The 16,085-nt window shown below is 43.1% G+C and overlaps 1 protein-coding gene across 3 annotated transcripts in view; it reads left to right on the top strand.

Moving 5' to 3' along the window:
* Window positions 1-15,842, top strand: part of ebf1a (EBF transcription factor 1a) — a 54,220-nt gene extending 38,378 nt beyond the window's left edge. Inside the window, exons 11-17 of one of the 3 annotated variants that reach the window (XM_072396057.1) lie at window positions 3,090-3,178; window positions 6,377-6,442; window positions 7,072-7,234; window positions 8,413-8,592; window positions 11,153-11,350; window positions 11,628-11,696; window positions 12,889-15,842. In XM_072396057.1, coding sequence (XP_072252158.1) covers window positions 3,090-3,178; window positions 6,377-6,442; window positions 7,072-7,234; window positions 8,413-8,592; window positions 11,153-11,350; window positions 11,628-11,695 — 764 coding nt within the window. In that variant the 3' untranslated portion in view covers window position 11,696; window positions 12,889-15,842. Of the gene's footprint in view, window positions 1-3,089; window positions 3,179-6,376; window positions 6,443-7,071; window positions 7,235-8,412; window positions 8,593-11,152; window positions 11,351-11,627; window positions 11,697-12,885 lie in introns of all 3 variants that reach the window. The other 2 variants (XM_072396058.1, XM_072396059.1) reach the window with 2 other exon arrangements.
* Window positions 15,843-16,085: the final 243 nt, after the last annotated feature.

The raw sequence follows: 16,085 nt of genomic DNA, 5'->3' as shown, positions 1-16,085 counted from the left end.
CTTCTCTCCCTCTCTCAGGTTCAGCTTTTCCCTTCCTTTAGGAGCAGAAAGCTCTACTCATCTGTTTTCTCTGTATGAATTTCCAGCCATGCATTAGTCTCACTGACATGTTCAAGCGATGCTTTATTTAGCTTGTCGGATTCTGCAAATAAACGCAATCTCAGGGTTTATGGAAAAATGGATAAAAATTAGATTGTAAGGTATTGATCTGGATTGTGAGTAGTTGGTGGGGGGGTTGTGAGAGTGTGAGTGTGTGTGGTGGTGGGCGGCTCTCATCTGTGTGAGCAGAGGGAGGAAGGGTGGGAGGGGGGGGGCAGAAATGAAGCCGTAATTCAGGGCTATTGAACCCCCTGCCACTGGCGGCATCGATCGCCAGGCAGCGCTTATGAGATCACACCTGAGCACTGGAGACTGCAGAGGGGAGGGAAGGACAGGGAGTGAGAGGGGGAGGGAAAGAGGGATGTGACGAGAGAGAGGGAAGCCAAGCAGAGTATAGAGAGGGTGAGAAAAAGGGAGAAACAGAAGGTAGTGATATGATCAGCTCCTTACCGGCTGTCTGAGGGCCTGTTAAGGTGTTAACATCAAGCCTCAGGACCAATTACCTAACCCTGCAACTACACCACCCACTCACTTCCACACACAGACAGTGTTGTGACACAGGAGGAGAAGGAGATGGGGCAAGTGGACGCTGACTGTAGTTTCCTTTCTTTCTTCTCATTCATCTCTCTACCTCCTTATCCATCTCTTCACCTTCCTCCCTTTTTTGTCTCAGGAACAACTCCACTGTTCTGACCTCTCAATTACCCCCCCATCCCTCCCCATTTTGGAGCCCCATACATCCTCCCCATTTTACTCCACCTGCTCCCCCTCCACCCAAGCTTCCTTTCCTCCATCTCCTGCCCCCTCACCCCTTCATACACACTCCCCCTGCGGCTCTGTGGGTTATTATAGTGAAATATGAAGCGATGTGGATTCTAGGCTTCATGAAATTTCCATGAGCATTGATCTGATCTGATGTGGGTGATTGCTAGGTGAATCCCTCCAGTCCAGGGCTGTTGCTCATCTATTCATTTATTTATGGCAGTTATGTTTTACTGGCTTTGATTTGCTCTTCTGGAGAGCGACAGCTAAGGATTATAAATATACCTGTATAGGAGAGTGTGCTTTGAATCCTGGAGTGTAGCAGCCCACTACTCTTCTTTTGAGGCTGAGGAGTTTTTTCTTTCTTTTTTTTTTAAACCAGCATTAATTCCTTTTGTGAAATATAAGATATTGAGCATGAATATAAGAGCATAAAAAAGTCAAGATAATCCCCAAAGAGATACAGCCAGGTAGTTAGTGAAGTGTGCTGTCCCCCACATACTCCTCGTCTGGTTTATGGTCCTTGAAAACGAGCAGAGACAATATCGCTTCCTCTCTCAATTACCAAAATTGGCTCTTTATTTGTAATAGGGGTATCTCTGTATGTCTTAGGGTTTTTATGCTATTGTTCACTCGAGGCTCATTTAGAACACTGAGCAGAACTGATAAAAAATTCATCATAAAAACAAAAGCCTTTGAGACGAAACAGAGGATGTTGCCGGAACAATCCCTTCCTCAGACTGCAGGCCTAATCCAGGGCAAATCCTCCTTTAGGCTTTAGAGAGATCAGACAACATGGAAGTAATGTCAAACATTTGTCCTCAGCAATAATTCACACTTTTTGCTGCATGTGATCATCTCTTTGTTTTGTTTTATTTCATCGATTGATCAGCTGACCTCTAATGTGTGTTGTTCTTCGGAAGCTGAGCCTGCCTCTGGCACCCCTATTTCTGCTTTTACCCTGCTGTACTGTCATTGCTCCTAGCTATTCACCTTTCCTTTCATTCACTCTTATGGATTACTAGGAGAGGTCCACTGGGAGAGCTGTCCAAATACGTTTGTGTTGCCAAAACAGAGCATCACCTATTCTTGCTTCTGTGCTCTTTCATTGGTACGTGTGTGTGTGTGTGTGTGTGTGTGTGAGCGGGCGACCCAAAAGGAGCCGTGGCGAAGTCACTAGAGGTCCAGCAGGACAGCTTGTACTCATAGCCTCTAGGGGCCTTTTTCTGGGGGCCGCCTAGTCAGCCTGGCTGCTCAGATGTGAGGCGAGCAGGGCATCAGCCCCCAGGAAACGTCCAAGCTGCGACCCACAGGGGAAACAGACGGATTGGCACAAACACATACAGGCGATCCTCACACGTCTTGTTTCCTTTTCTTTCTTTCTTTCTTAAACACACATACAATCCACTCATTTTAAAGCAACACATGCCTTCAAACTCTTTGCAGAAGCAGCACCTTAAATGCTGTTGCCCAGAAAAGTAGTCAAGACCGCGAGTCAACTCCCCGGGCGGCCCACAAATGAGGGAAGAGGGTAAAAGACGAGAGACAGAGAGAGGCAGAGACAGTACATTAGGAATGAATTATGTGGAGAGAGCACTTATCCAACAATCCTCCTCTGAAGTGTTTGTACTATAAGCCTCAGATCTTCATTGTATTTATTCTAATGTTTAAATATTCATGGTAAATCTTCTCATATTCAATTACCGTAGCGCGACCACAGCATGCAGAGAGAGTGCTTTCTCCCTGCTGCCTGGATGATCTGATTCTGTGTGTGTGTGCGTGTTTTTACGTGTGCATGTGAATGGATGCAAGTGTGTTCCCGCATATGTGTGTTTAGCTTGTTCCCCGGAGCGATCCAGCCTTTGTTATATTGGAACCAAGCCCCGTAATTGCTTATATTAGTCGCTGATCAACGCAAGACCACAGGACACACACGCACGCACACAAACGCACTCCTGACAGTCTTTTTATTAACCACCAAAGCAGGAGACAGAGAGAGATTCATTACATCACAGGCAAACAAAGACACACACCAGGCTTAACAGGGAACACCCACATTTCCAGTGCGTTTGGTTCAATGTTGAAATATTCATGCAAAACCGTGCTTGATTCAGTCAACTTTATTGCTGTATCTCTTGTTTGAACAGTGTTTTTCTTCATTATTTAGAATCACAAAATTATTGTTTTTTTGTTTTTTTTTGTCTGTCTGTTCCTTTCGTTCTGTTTAGCATTGAACGAGCCAACCATAGACTACGGCTTCCAGAGGTTACAGAAGGTGATCCCAAGACACCCCGGAGACCAAGAGAGATTACCTAAGGTACAGAGCCTCTGCTCTTCTCACTTATCTGTGCTTGCGCTAGCTGCCAAGTGAGACTGTTTCATAGGGATCTTGTCATGGTAAAAGTGGGAGAAACATTTATTGAAAACTTCTTACATTTCATAGATATACATGGTAGAGGGACTACATGACCACAGAGGAATCTGTGTGCTGTCTAGACAGTAGACCATACATGACAGTATGCAGTACGCAAATAAGCATATCTTCCTATATTCATAGTAATTTTCTGTTAAAAAAAACACTTTAGTTGAGCAACGAATGCACAAGCAGCTCCATTCATCCTTCCACTGCATATAAGGTCATTTAGACTGGCAAAGTGGAAAGGAAAGGAATAGAGGAAGGGAGGAAAAAAGGAAAAGAAGGAGGAAAGGAGGTTGAGGGGAGAGAGGAGAAGAGAGAGGCAGAAACAGGTTAGGTGATCCATCATAGCTGTCCAGTCTTACCTCCTGCTGGGTCAGTGGATCGAAGTCAACCCCGGGTGGACTTTATTACTTCCAGCACACATCCACAAAGCAGCACACACTTATAGAAATACTCTCACACACACTGCTACATGGCCACACCTGCACAAGCATACACACTCAGTGGAGGGAAGTCACCATGAGGTGGAGATGAAGAGCCCAGGTAGAAGCAGAGAAAAGATAGAGAAATCACTTGTCCTCGCTGCGTGTCTGGTGGATGTGAGACTTGTCCCGGTGAGTTCTAGTCTTTAGCCTATCAACCCCCTGTATCTCTCTAAATATCTTTGTATCCATCCATCTCTTTTCTCTTCTTCCTATTGCTCCCTCACTCAGTAGTGTCTCTTTTTCTTCTAAATGAACAGCGGTACCTGGCAGGCCTGGTTGTTCATTTCAGCTCTATTGATTTGTGCCTTTATTGAGGTAATAACACTTTGTTGACCACACTTCTCCCAACTGTTGGGCTCAATCATTACATTGGGGCAGAAGAGGGGCACACACTGGCAACTTCTTGAGCTACAAATGGGTATTCATAGCTACTTAGGCAAAACCTCTGTGTTGTATTCCTTGGGTCTATTTCAAAATGGGATAAAACTGACTGACATCTTAATGTATTCAACTCTAATGACACATTTTGCAACAGGGATTCTTAAACATCCACATACTCAGAGGTGGAAACAAGCAGGATATTTGCAATGCCTTTTCTGTCCCCATATGCCATGGTAATGACCAGTGTCCAGCTAAAAGCAGCCCCCCATACAGCACTATAGCTAATAGACAGGCAGTCAGAGTGACTAGGAAGTGCTGGGTAGCTAGACTATAGGGTGTGTAGCAAAGGCCGTGGCGTGGCTGGGGGTCTGGGTGCAGTTAATGAGTAACGGGGCCTTCCAGACGAGGCCAGGCTCTGGTCTGGATCAGGTTCCCCTTCCTGTTGACGTCTCTGTTGGCCTGACTTTACGGGAAGAGACCCTTCGCCCAGGAAATGGTCTCCTCTTACAGTAGCAGAGCTAGGGAGGCAGCACAGCGCTAACCACATTTATCTGTTTATCAAAATGACTCTGGAGCGCTGCCTAATCGTATTTAGCCACTGGACAGATCCTTTTGCTAACGAGAGACTGATAGGTACAGACATGGCACAAGACCACAAGAGAGTGATTAATAGAAAGAAGAAGAGGAAGGAGACAAAAGAAATGGTTTGGAGACACAGGTGAGGAAAGAGAAGATGTTAGAGGAGGAGATGCACAGACAGTAGAATGAGGTGAAGGGCTGTTTAGAGGGAAGTACACAATAAATGACTGAGCTTTCAAGTGTCCTCCCGGAACACCGTTACACTCCAGCTGCAGATCTGTTTGTGTCCTAATGCCTCACACTTCCCTCATTTCCTCTTCTCCTCCTCCCCTTCATCCCCTCCATCCATCCATCTACCTATCTAGCAATCCCTGGGAGGCAAGGGGCGTCGAGGAAAAGCAGAGAGAAGCAAGCGAGAAGCGGTGCATACATACTAAAGAACCACTTACCTTCCTAGGGCCGCTACATCTCTCAATCACCTCAAGCAGGCCTCCTCTCTGGTCTCTCCTCTCTCCCCCTCCTCCCCCTGCCTCCCTTTCTGCCTCCCCCAGATAGTGCTAGTAATGGGAGGTTAACACAGAGGCAGCGCTCCCATTATTGAGTGAATTTAGCACCTCGGACAGCGCTCTACAATCTTTATTGCTTTGCTGACCCTCTCGTCATGTCTTGGGTGTGCTCGACAGCCTTCACATGTGCGTGGCTGCGTGTGCGGTTGTGCTTGTGTGTGTGTGTGATATGAGGTCTGATTGAAAGGCGGTGTGTCACGGAACAGAGAGCACACATGCTCCAGGGCTTGTTCACAGCAAGGGATACACTCAGGAGAGTATAACGCACAGCGTGTGTGTGCGCTGGTGGATGAGAAAGAAACGAGGAGAAGGTTGAAGGGGAGGGGGGCTGCAATTTTCTGGTTGTCGCGCCTACAGCATATATCCTGGCCCCGGCACATTAACTTTTAAAAAGGGTTTCGTAGGGCTGTGGGTGTCTACATCACACGCACGCACATATATAACGACTGCCCGGAGTCACACACTCATACACTCAGGGAGGAAAAAGAATAGAGACAGAGAAAGGGAAGAAAATGAGCACGGAGAAGCGGTAACACTACGTTAGGATAAATGTTTGATGTGGGAAATTCCACTCGGCGGTTTTCACCTGAGCAATGATGTTCTACATTTATCACACAAAGTGGATGCAGGGCCATTCACTCGGATCATTACCAGGGTTAATACAGGGCAGGAGACGGGTGTGCTCTAACTGACGAGCCGAGTTGTATAGCCGTCAACCTGATGATATGTTGTGTTAAATGAGATTGATGTGTGATCATGTGCAGTAGATTCATGATCCGTCACTGGCAGAAGGGAGGGAGAGGATGTAGAAGATCCTTGACTGATAGAGAGATATAGGCTCATGTTTTATTCACAGATAACAGTATCTTGCCGCTGCTCTCCCAAACTGCCCAGCCAGTAACAAAGTGCTGGGATAGGCCCATTTCTCTTCCTCTCCCTTCCTTTGCCTGCCTCTTTCTTCTCTCGCACTCTCTGTTCTGCATTCACAGCATAATGTAAGAAGTGAAACGTAATAAAAGTGACTGAACTCTTTGAGCCGTCACATTTGTGATCAATCCCCTTCCCCTCTCTATGCTTGATTGTAGGAGGTGATTTTAAAGAGAGCAGCAGACCTGGTAGAGGCCTTGTACGGGATGCCTCACAATAACCAGGTACGAGTAAACACACGCACAAGTGCAAACACAAACATGCACACACAGTTTAACACAAACATCCATATCTCTTCCTAGTTAAAATTATATTTGTGGCTCAGACCACTGGCAACATCAAAGGCAGCGTCTCTGCTGGCCCCGCATCACCCTGCTGTGCTTTCCCAAGATCTGTTACTCCATGAACATACGCATGGGAATATGTCATTGCTTTTATCAGCTCATAGGAGAAATGGAGAAGTGCAATAAAAGCTAACTGTAGAAGGAATAAGGAGAATACAAAGATAGATGGAGGAAAGAAGAAGTGGGATTAAGGCTTGACTTTGAAGGAGGAGAGGATTAAAAACACAAAACTGGGAGGAAGAGACAGGCAAAAGAGTTGATGAGTCTGTTAATGAGGCTTCCCACCATTTATTGGAACCAATCCCACTGCTCCTAGTGACTGCTGATATAAAAAACACTCAGGTCTGCTCGGTTTACATGCGCAATATCTCAAGCGGAGATCTGGCATTCTTGTGAGACTATAAAGCCTGAATCGCAGGTGTATTATATGTTCTAATATCCCCTTTTATGTTGCTAACCACAGCATTTTTTTCTTTTTTTTCTTTCTTCTTCTACTTGTTCTTTGTCAGGAGATGATTCTGAAAAGAGCGGCAGATATCGCAGAGGCCCTGTATACAACAGTGCCACGAGGGCACAACCAGCTAGCCAGTCTCGGCAGCAGCTCAGTCCATGCCGGCATGATGGCTGTAAACTCCTTCACCGGGTCAGAGGTGGCGCAAACAGCCAATCAGGGTGAGCAAATGCAACCAGGGCTCTATCGTTGGGGGGAAAAGTGACAGTGACTTGTTTATTTTCTCTATTCAGGATGGATAGTAAAGATGGGTAGTGCAAGAGAGATTTTATTTTTCATATGGGAAATTCAGAGGGGGTGATTTAAGAGAATGGAACAAACAAGTAAGTCTGAAAAAAGGAGGACAGGAGGAGGAGAGGGAAGGGGAAGGTAGTGGCAGTAAGGACTGGGGAAAACTTGAAAGGAGGAAAAAACGCCTTTGAAAGAGTGAAGAATGGAGAAAAAGAGAGTCATGGATGGAGTGCGATGGAGAAATATGAGTGGGTCCTCGGGGTGTGTATATCAGACTGGGGTCAGCCCCTGTCTGACAGAGAGAGATGTGGGTGCAGTCAGTGGTGATTCATCACATGTATCAGGGGAGCAAGAGGAGAGTGGATGGACCAGCCACTGGATGTGTCTCAATAATTCCAATGAGCTTCCTCTGCCCTTCATCTTCATCTGGAAACATCTGCAGATGTGAAGAAAACAAGAGAGATCAGCTGCTTTCCTGTATCACATAGTTTGTTTCCAGGTTATGGAAGACAAGAATGGAGAGAGTAGATGCTAATTATGGAAGTGTAGTGTAGTGAAGAAGAAAGATGACAATAAAAAAGACAGTCCTTGCTGTACTAGAGTGTAGGAATTCCTGATGTTCAATTCCAGCTGTTTTTCCTCCACCGTCAGCATGTTGGACTTGAGGAATATATTTATCGCCTTCTCTCCCATACTGTCTGCCTTGTGTTGAATTCCCCTCTAAGGGAGAGATAAGTCCTGTCAGAGATACCAGCTTCATTCTTTATAAATTATAATAGAGCTGCAGAGGCCTTTTAGTGTTAATTGCCTTATCAATGTATCTAAATTTGGAGAGGAGCCAGTAGGGTTTAAAGGCCTCTTGTTTCAGTAGTTGGATCTCTTTTATCATTCTTCCTCCACTTTGTTCATTGCCTTCTCACTTTGCCATATGTTATCTATGATTTTTCAAAAATTTCTTTTGGCTTCTAATGCTAAGTCCATTAGTCTTGTTATGAGCAGAATACTTGGCAGCACTGCATGAAGGCTTTCTCGTTTTGTTTTGTGTCCCATCTGCTACATCCCCTAACGCAAGTTTTTCTTCTTTTCTCTTTTCTCTCCCTGTCCATAGGTTTCAGTAGGAATACAAGCAGTGTGTCCCCTCATGGTTATGTCCCCAGCTCCACTCCCCAGCAGAGTAGTTACAGCTCCGTCTCCACTAGCATGAATGGCTACGCTAACTCTGGCATGGCAACCCTGGGCACCTCGCCTAACTTTCTCAATGGATCTGCAGGAAACTCGCCCTATGCTAGTGAGTAAATACACCACATCCTAGATCTGAAACCTAGAAAAAGGTGATGGAATTAAGCATTGAGGGGAAATAAAAAGACTGAATCAGGGCAATTTGAAAATGGGAGAATAAATTTCTGAGTGGGATTGACAAACAGAAGTGGGATCAAGAATTGACTCACATATATTGCATGCAGTTCAGCTGGCTCATCTGTTTCTTTAAGAGCAGAGTCAAACGCAAATCCCAGCTTTATTGGCCAAGGGAGCAGACCACCTAGCACCTTCTTCGAAACGCGTGCACCCTACCACCTCTGCACACACACATTCACCCTCTACATTAAAGACCCTTGATTAAATCAATAAACTAATTGCTAGAGAAGCAATTCCATTTCAGCTCTTTGATTCCTGGGTGTTAACAAGTATTTTAACAGGCTCATCGGCCCCACACAGACACTTTCAATCAATGGCCCCTCAGCCTGCCTTTGTAGGTCCAATTTTCATTAATTGATTAGTTAGGCCCCTTCATAAATGGATTATGACTTTATTGCGAGGATTTGTCAGGAAGAGCTATAAAAGCTAAGTGTTGGATAATAACAACAATAAAGGCAGACGCAGATATCAGAGGGCAGGTGAAATACGACTCAGTTGATTGTAAAATCACTGAGGGGGAAAATGCTCTTAGTGTATTAACAGACAAAAGACAAACCCTGGAAAATGGATGGATGGAATGATGTCAGTTGAAGACAGGATTTTGCTTGTGAAGATAACCATCTGGTCATTTTTGTCTCAGTATGATGCTCGTGATTACAGTAGTCACAATAAATCCAGATAACAGCTGCCGTGTAAAAATCCCTAAATTTAATCTCAGAATTATTTCACAGAAGTTGTTTGGAGCTTCCTTTTTTTAATCCTGTACTGCTATCTTGCATTTTAAATAGTCACAGAATTAAATCTGGATCTGTTTTGATGATGTGCAACTCGTGTTGAGAAATTCTCTCATAGGACATGGTGGGCCAGTCACAGCGACATTTAAAACAGAAAAACATCATGGCAAAATCAATTTCTTACTGCATAATTATGATGATCAGTGTTCAAGTCTGATGAACTTTGACCTGGGAATTTGAGCCGTGGCCAACAGCAAGCCAACATGTCACATCTGTGTTTTCTGCAATTTTTCTAACTTAGAGTTAAAATGTATTTACAGTAGATTTTCTCTCAGTCAGTCATCGCTCAGTCACTACGGTGAATTAGAAACAAATCCTTTCAGATGAGCCAAGCTTAAAGCTACTCAGAAAGGGGCCATGAAAAGAGCTAAATTCGCTCTGCCTAAAACAATTTAAACCTCAAAAATTTCATAGCGGTTTGAGTGAGAGCTACATTGTGGATTGTTACACCACGTCAATTCTGCATCAGACAGTTGTTTGTCACTACTTTTTCTCCACCACACAATACAATACAGTCTGTGGTCCACTGCAATTTAATGTAAATCTTCACAATGAATAATCATAATACCGACTAAAATCCACAATACAGCAGTTGCTCCAACCCCTTTAGGAATTTTTGAGATTTGAAATGTTTTAGATATAAAAACATTTTTAGATATAAAATATTTGCTCCTCTCATGGCCTGCTTCTGAGTAGGTTTCAGCTTAGCTCTGATGTCAGGAAGCCTTCTGATTCTTAATGATTTCTTCATAAAAAAAATTAAAAAATGAATGAATAAATTAAATGGGATATCCTTGAACAAAACCCTACCTCTGAAAATTTAAACTCCTCATTTATTTTTTTTTCATTCAATACTGTTCCTGACACATACTGCTCCACCTGAATATTTTCAAAAAATGGACTGACAAAAACTCCCATGGCTGTGCCTTTTCATTTGGATGAACACAAGGGGACATAGTCCTTGTATTACAGGCAAACTAAAAGAAAATACATGTGGAAACAATGCATATTTATTTCAACCATTGTTAAGTTTGTAAATCATGTTTGAGGTGCAGTCAAATACCAATAACTGCTGAAGAAATACATTACTGTTAATTGGATCTTATCATTCTATTTGTTTTAATTTGTTGAAACGGTTGGCTCTGGTTGCTGACTGAAATCACTTGCATCATTATCTTGGGTAAAAGTGATATTTGCCCTGAAAACAAATTATGGGTTCAGCATCCCGAGTATGTGAGGAGATGGTAATCTACAGACTGCTCGCCTTCAGCACAGGATGAGTCATCAAAATACTAATCAGAGGGGGGAAAAAGAGCTTTGGGCTGTTTCCACTGCAAGTTTCCAACAAACACATTTTTGCCTTAGCTATGGAATATCTAATTGCCAGGTAATTGCACATCTACACAACAGGCTGCAAAACAAGTCTGAGCCAGTTGATCTGAGTCCAAAATATTATCCCTCCTGCCATCATCCATTGACCAGTCCCTTTCTGTTCATCCCGTCTGCCCGTCCTCTGCCCTCGGCCCTCACTCTAACCCTGGTTATATCTTCATCCCTCCTCGCCATCCCTCATCCCTAACATTCCACTCCCTATCCTCCCCTTAAACACCCTTTCCTGCCCCTTTTCTCATCTCTCAGTCGTCCCGTCCAGTCCAACCATGGCCTCTTCGACAAGCCTGCCCTCCAACTGCAGCAGCTCCTCGGGCATCTTCTCTTTCTCGCCAGCCAACATGGTATCTGCCGCTGTAAAGCAGAAGAGCGCCTTTGCCCCCGTTGTTCGACCCCAGAACTCCCCTCCTCCCACATGCACCAGCGCAAACGCTAACAGCCTGCAAGGTAAGCTGTTGAAAATGTTGCCTCTTTGAATCTATTTAAGTAGAAATGAGAATAGAGCTGTAGTTTAGGTACATATTGAAGGTTTGAATCGTAAAAGATCTATTTTACTCAGAGTTGTTCCTCCTTAAGCTTTAATCCAGTTTTTCTGCATCTCTTATAACAATTTCTCACTTCCCCCCACTTCTTTCTCCAATGTTCCTTTTCTTCTTCTTCTTCTCCTCCCTGTTTTTTCTTTCTTTACCTTCTTTGAACCCCTCACTATCCTTCCTTACTGTAGATCAGTCTTTTGTGGACTCTAGCAAGTACTCATCAGCCAGCTCTCTGCAGGGCCTGGCCTTCTCCTGAAGTACGTTATCCTTCTATTTAATTTTCTCTCTGTGTTTTCTTTGCGCTACACACTATTCCAGACCGCTCATTTGCACCATCCTGCCCTACCCTTCCTTCTCTTTTCTGTTTTTATTTGTCACCCTTGACTTGTCAGAGAGACAGCATGCAACACCATATGTATTCTATTTCCTGTTTTCACTTCCTGTTTCCTGCCCGTGCCCCAGTGGGTGTCTCTGTAGGAAGGGAGGGGGTTGTTATGCCACCACGGGTCATTCTGTTCTAACATTTCCATCGAAAGCAATGCAGTGTCTGTTCGTCTAGGCAGGATGTTGTATGGTGTTGAGATCCTGAAAGAGAGAGGGAGATGATGGATGGGAATCTTTATCAGAGTCCCAAGCTAAGCACTTCCTCACTTCCTCTGGCAGTGTTGATGAGCACTGACCACAGTGACCCAAGGGCCAATGGCCACTGTGCACTGATCACACAGACACATATCCATGCACACACACACCATTCTGTTAATCCCAACAAGCTGGGGACATTTAGGAAATAACCTGAGAATTAGTGGATTGAAGGGCGGGGGGAATCAATAGGGAGCCAATATGTTATATGAAGAATTTCTCCTTGTGATGGCTTGTGTGTTAAACATAGGAGAGGGGAAAGGGGTGATGGGGGAGGTAGCTTGTTAGGAGGTGAAGATGTTGGAGTTGGAAGCCAGAGCATGATACAAGGGAGAAAAAATGTGAATGAAGCTGACAGGATCAAAGTTTTCATCTCCATGTTTGTATTGAGCCTAATTGCGTCACCTCTTCATCTTCGTCACATCACTGTCATGTTCGAATTACTCTCCATGATGCACATTTTGCTCACGCATTGTAACTACTTGCAATTAACAGTGGCAGCTCTTGCATGAAGCTGCTCATAAGGCCTGTGAAAAGTTGAACAATGTCGTCAATGAATGCCAAGTTGGCGGCGCAGCGGAGAAAAAATGTTTTGATTCTGGGGCCTCGGAATGAAGAGATAATGAGGGAGAGTCGTCTTTGTTCGCCAGATGCTGGAGCACATTTCTCTTATGTGACTGTTGTGATGACAGATGAAACCCAGCAATCACATGACTGACCCCCCCCCCTCTCTCTCTCTCTCTGTTTCTTTCCTTACCCCTCAATCTCCCATTTACTCCCTATTCCTCCCCCTCTTTTCCCACAAAGCAGCGATCCCTGGGATGATCGTTCCACCCATGTAGAGGAATCGGGGATAGCTGGAGATTTGGGAATGTTCAGAGGAAAAGACACAGTTGCGGAGTCTGGCGAGTCTCTGTTATGCTCCAGAGCTGAACTGAAGGAAGTCAAGATAAGACTCAAGACTCTGTTAAACTCAGGTCTTTCCAGTTGGATTTCATTTGAAGGGATAGGGGAGAAGAGAAAGGGGACAATATGAACCTTTGTGATGTTATTTCCCTTTTGGCTGAATTAGTGTAGCTTTTCTGACACCGCGTTGGATGGAGTGTATAGAGACTAATAGTTTGCCCTCCGTGTGACACTGACCTCAACTATTGAGCATTAATTTATCTTTATTTTTATGCCTGCAAGGTTTGGGTTTGAATCCTGGAGGCCCCCACGCCATCTTGCAACCCCTGACTCTTACGAGCAGCAGTGATGGTTTTTGTTGGTTTTGGCCATGAAGTTTACATGACTTCTCTTCCTAACTTAGCCGGCTCATTAAAACCACATAATAACGCACTGGCCAAACAACTAAGGTCAGCAACAGAAAATACAAAAAAGGAAACAAAAACTAAGAAAATCACCCCTCAATTTTTGCTGCTAATTTTCCCGTACATCTAAAAACAGTCCCTTAAAATCTCCCTATGCTGTTTCAGCATCAGAATCTCCACATTTGATTATTTTACCCCCCATTTTTTCTTTTTCTTTGAATATTGATAAAACTGTGAGGATTGAGCTGTTTGCAATATGCTTTTCTGCTTGCCAGGGGAAGAAGAGGTGAAGATTTAGCCAAAACTGACTTTTTGTCTGAGATTTTAGTGAAGACTTGAAAAGCCAGAGGATGTGCGCGTCCAGCCAGCACTGTACTGAAGGAGCCTAGAAAATATCAAATTAGAGTAAATGCGTGATATATGTGATATATTTTTGTATATAAAAAAAATGTTGATTTTTTTCTTTTTTTTTTCATCTGACATTTCTTTTCTTTTTTTTTCAATAGCTCTAGTTTGAAATGTAAACATTAAATGTCTTAAGGCAGCTTCTCAGTGCAGACGATAGATTTACTGTGTGTTGTCAATATCTCATCTGCTAAACATGAGAAACATGGGTTTGGATACAAATAGGGGATTCCTGTAAAATATCCTATAAATAATGTATTTATCCCTTGTATTTGTACATTGACTCTCACCCTCGTTTTGTTGTGTTGTGTATGTTTAATACAGTAAGTGAACATATTTCACAGTGTTTTGTTATGTACTGTTGTCTCTCACTATTTAAATGTGACTTTTTAAATCTTTTTTTTTTCTTTCTATGTTGATTGTTTTTATTTGCATCGGTATTGCTTTCATTTATTGATTCAAAACATGCCATTGTCTATTTTTGTATTATTTGTAACTTAATAAAAAAAAAAAACTTTTTTTTTCCTTATGAAAATGTTTATTGTATTGCAAAAAAGTAGCATCTTATTCAGAGTATTTGGTTGAAGTAGATTTTTTTTAAAGGATATAAACACACATTAATATATACTGTAAATCTCTATCTTTTTGTTTGAACCTTTGAGGCTTTCAGATTGATACTGTTCTTGAACTGATAATATGCATGGGTTCTTTCTTTGTGTGTGGAAACCAAGAGAACTAAGAAAATGCTCTGTTTTTCTTTCTTTGTGTTCCCCCTTTTTCCCCTTTGTTCTTTCTGTTCCAATGTTATTTATGCTTGCTTACATACTGTATCTATATACTCTTTCTTTTTTTTTCTGTCACTGTAATCTTTACCAGCAGTCTAGATGCCTTAACAATGCAAACCCATTCTTCATTCAATCACGTGTACAGTTTTCTACCCTCACCACAATTGTCTCTTGCCACAGAGGAATTCATGAGAACTTGGGGACGAAGCACAAACCCACTCTGTTTGGTGCTGAAGCCAGACTAGAATACAAAGAGCCATAATTCAACAAACACTCACACCCCAATGTACTATAATGCTACAGCGATGGCACGCTTTGAAAGGCAGTCAGAGCAGCCTGACTCTGCAGTGCTCACTGCACATTAGTGTTTACAGAAACACTTTTTTAAAGCGATTATGTAGCTGTTTTTTTTTTTTGATTAATGAAATCATTTCAACACAATGGTAATAGCTTTCATCAACCACAGGATCACAACAGCATGACAACACAGAGCTGTTTAAATTGTAGTACAGAGAGGCACACAGTGAAGACGAGCACTGTCACAGCACAATTTCAATTTCGCACATGGAGTCGACGGTCTGACTCCAGTATCTGACAGCCGATCCCCTAGTCCTCCTCTCCCTGTATTAGCTGCTGGACAATACAGCTTCATTACGAGTTAAACCGAACAAGAACATGTGAGGAAGCATGAAAAGGAACTCCGTGGCGCAATGGCCATTTCTGTAGTCTTTTCTTTGTGTCTGCCGTGTGTCTTCAAGCTGTTGCTGGACAGAGAATAGGGCTTTTCTCTCTGCTTTTCTTTTCTAGAGCCTGGTTTTGTTAAGAGGGTAGAAAGGACGTTTTTAACACAGGCGCCTGCTGACAGACAAGTGTTTTTCAGGCATTTGTGTGCCTGTACCGGTCTGGGCCAGGGCAAGAGGGGGGCCACATCATATCTGTTTCAAATGAACTACAGAGGTCTGTTGTCATACAATGGCATCTTTGTAAGCAAAGTTCCATCTTGAGTATGAATATTGGTAATGGGTGATAAAGTTTTGTATTTAGGTAACAAACAACAACAACAAAAAAAGTTTCAAACCAAATAGCTGGTGTCTATTTTTTCCTCTGTTTGTCTTTGACTGCAAATACACTGAACAGCTCTATGATATAAGGGAATAAAAAAAAAATTCTACTGTATAGATTGTTATTGTTTTTGATGAAAATTGAGCTGTAAGATAACTTTTGGACTCTCACAATGTTAATTAAAGTTACTTCTTGTCTGTGACTTTGTCAGGTGTCATTTTATTTAATATTTCATATGATCAGCAAAGTGAAATGTGGCTCATTCAACCCACAGAGCACCAAGATGGATCATTTTCCTTAATTTTCTTCCTGAAATGGCCTTTTTTAAACAGCTGACAGGCCATCGCCCAAGACTAGCTGAGTGGCTATGTATAATATCACAGGTCAGAAACAGGCCTTCATCCCCTCCCCCTGCTTTGGCTCCTTTCTCTAATGAATCTAATTC

This window comes from Leuresthes tenuis, unplaced genomic scaffold (genome assembly GCF_036924035.1).
Source record: "Leuresthes tenuis unplaced genomic scaffold, fLeuTen1.0.hap1 SCAF_11, whole genome shotgun sequence".
NCBI lineage: Eukaryota > Metazoa > Chordata > Actinopteri > Atheriniformes > Atherinopsidae > Leuresthes > Leuresthes tenuis.
Note: the sequence above shows the minus strand (reverse complement) of the source record. Positions and strands in the feature narration are given on the sequence as shown.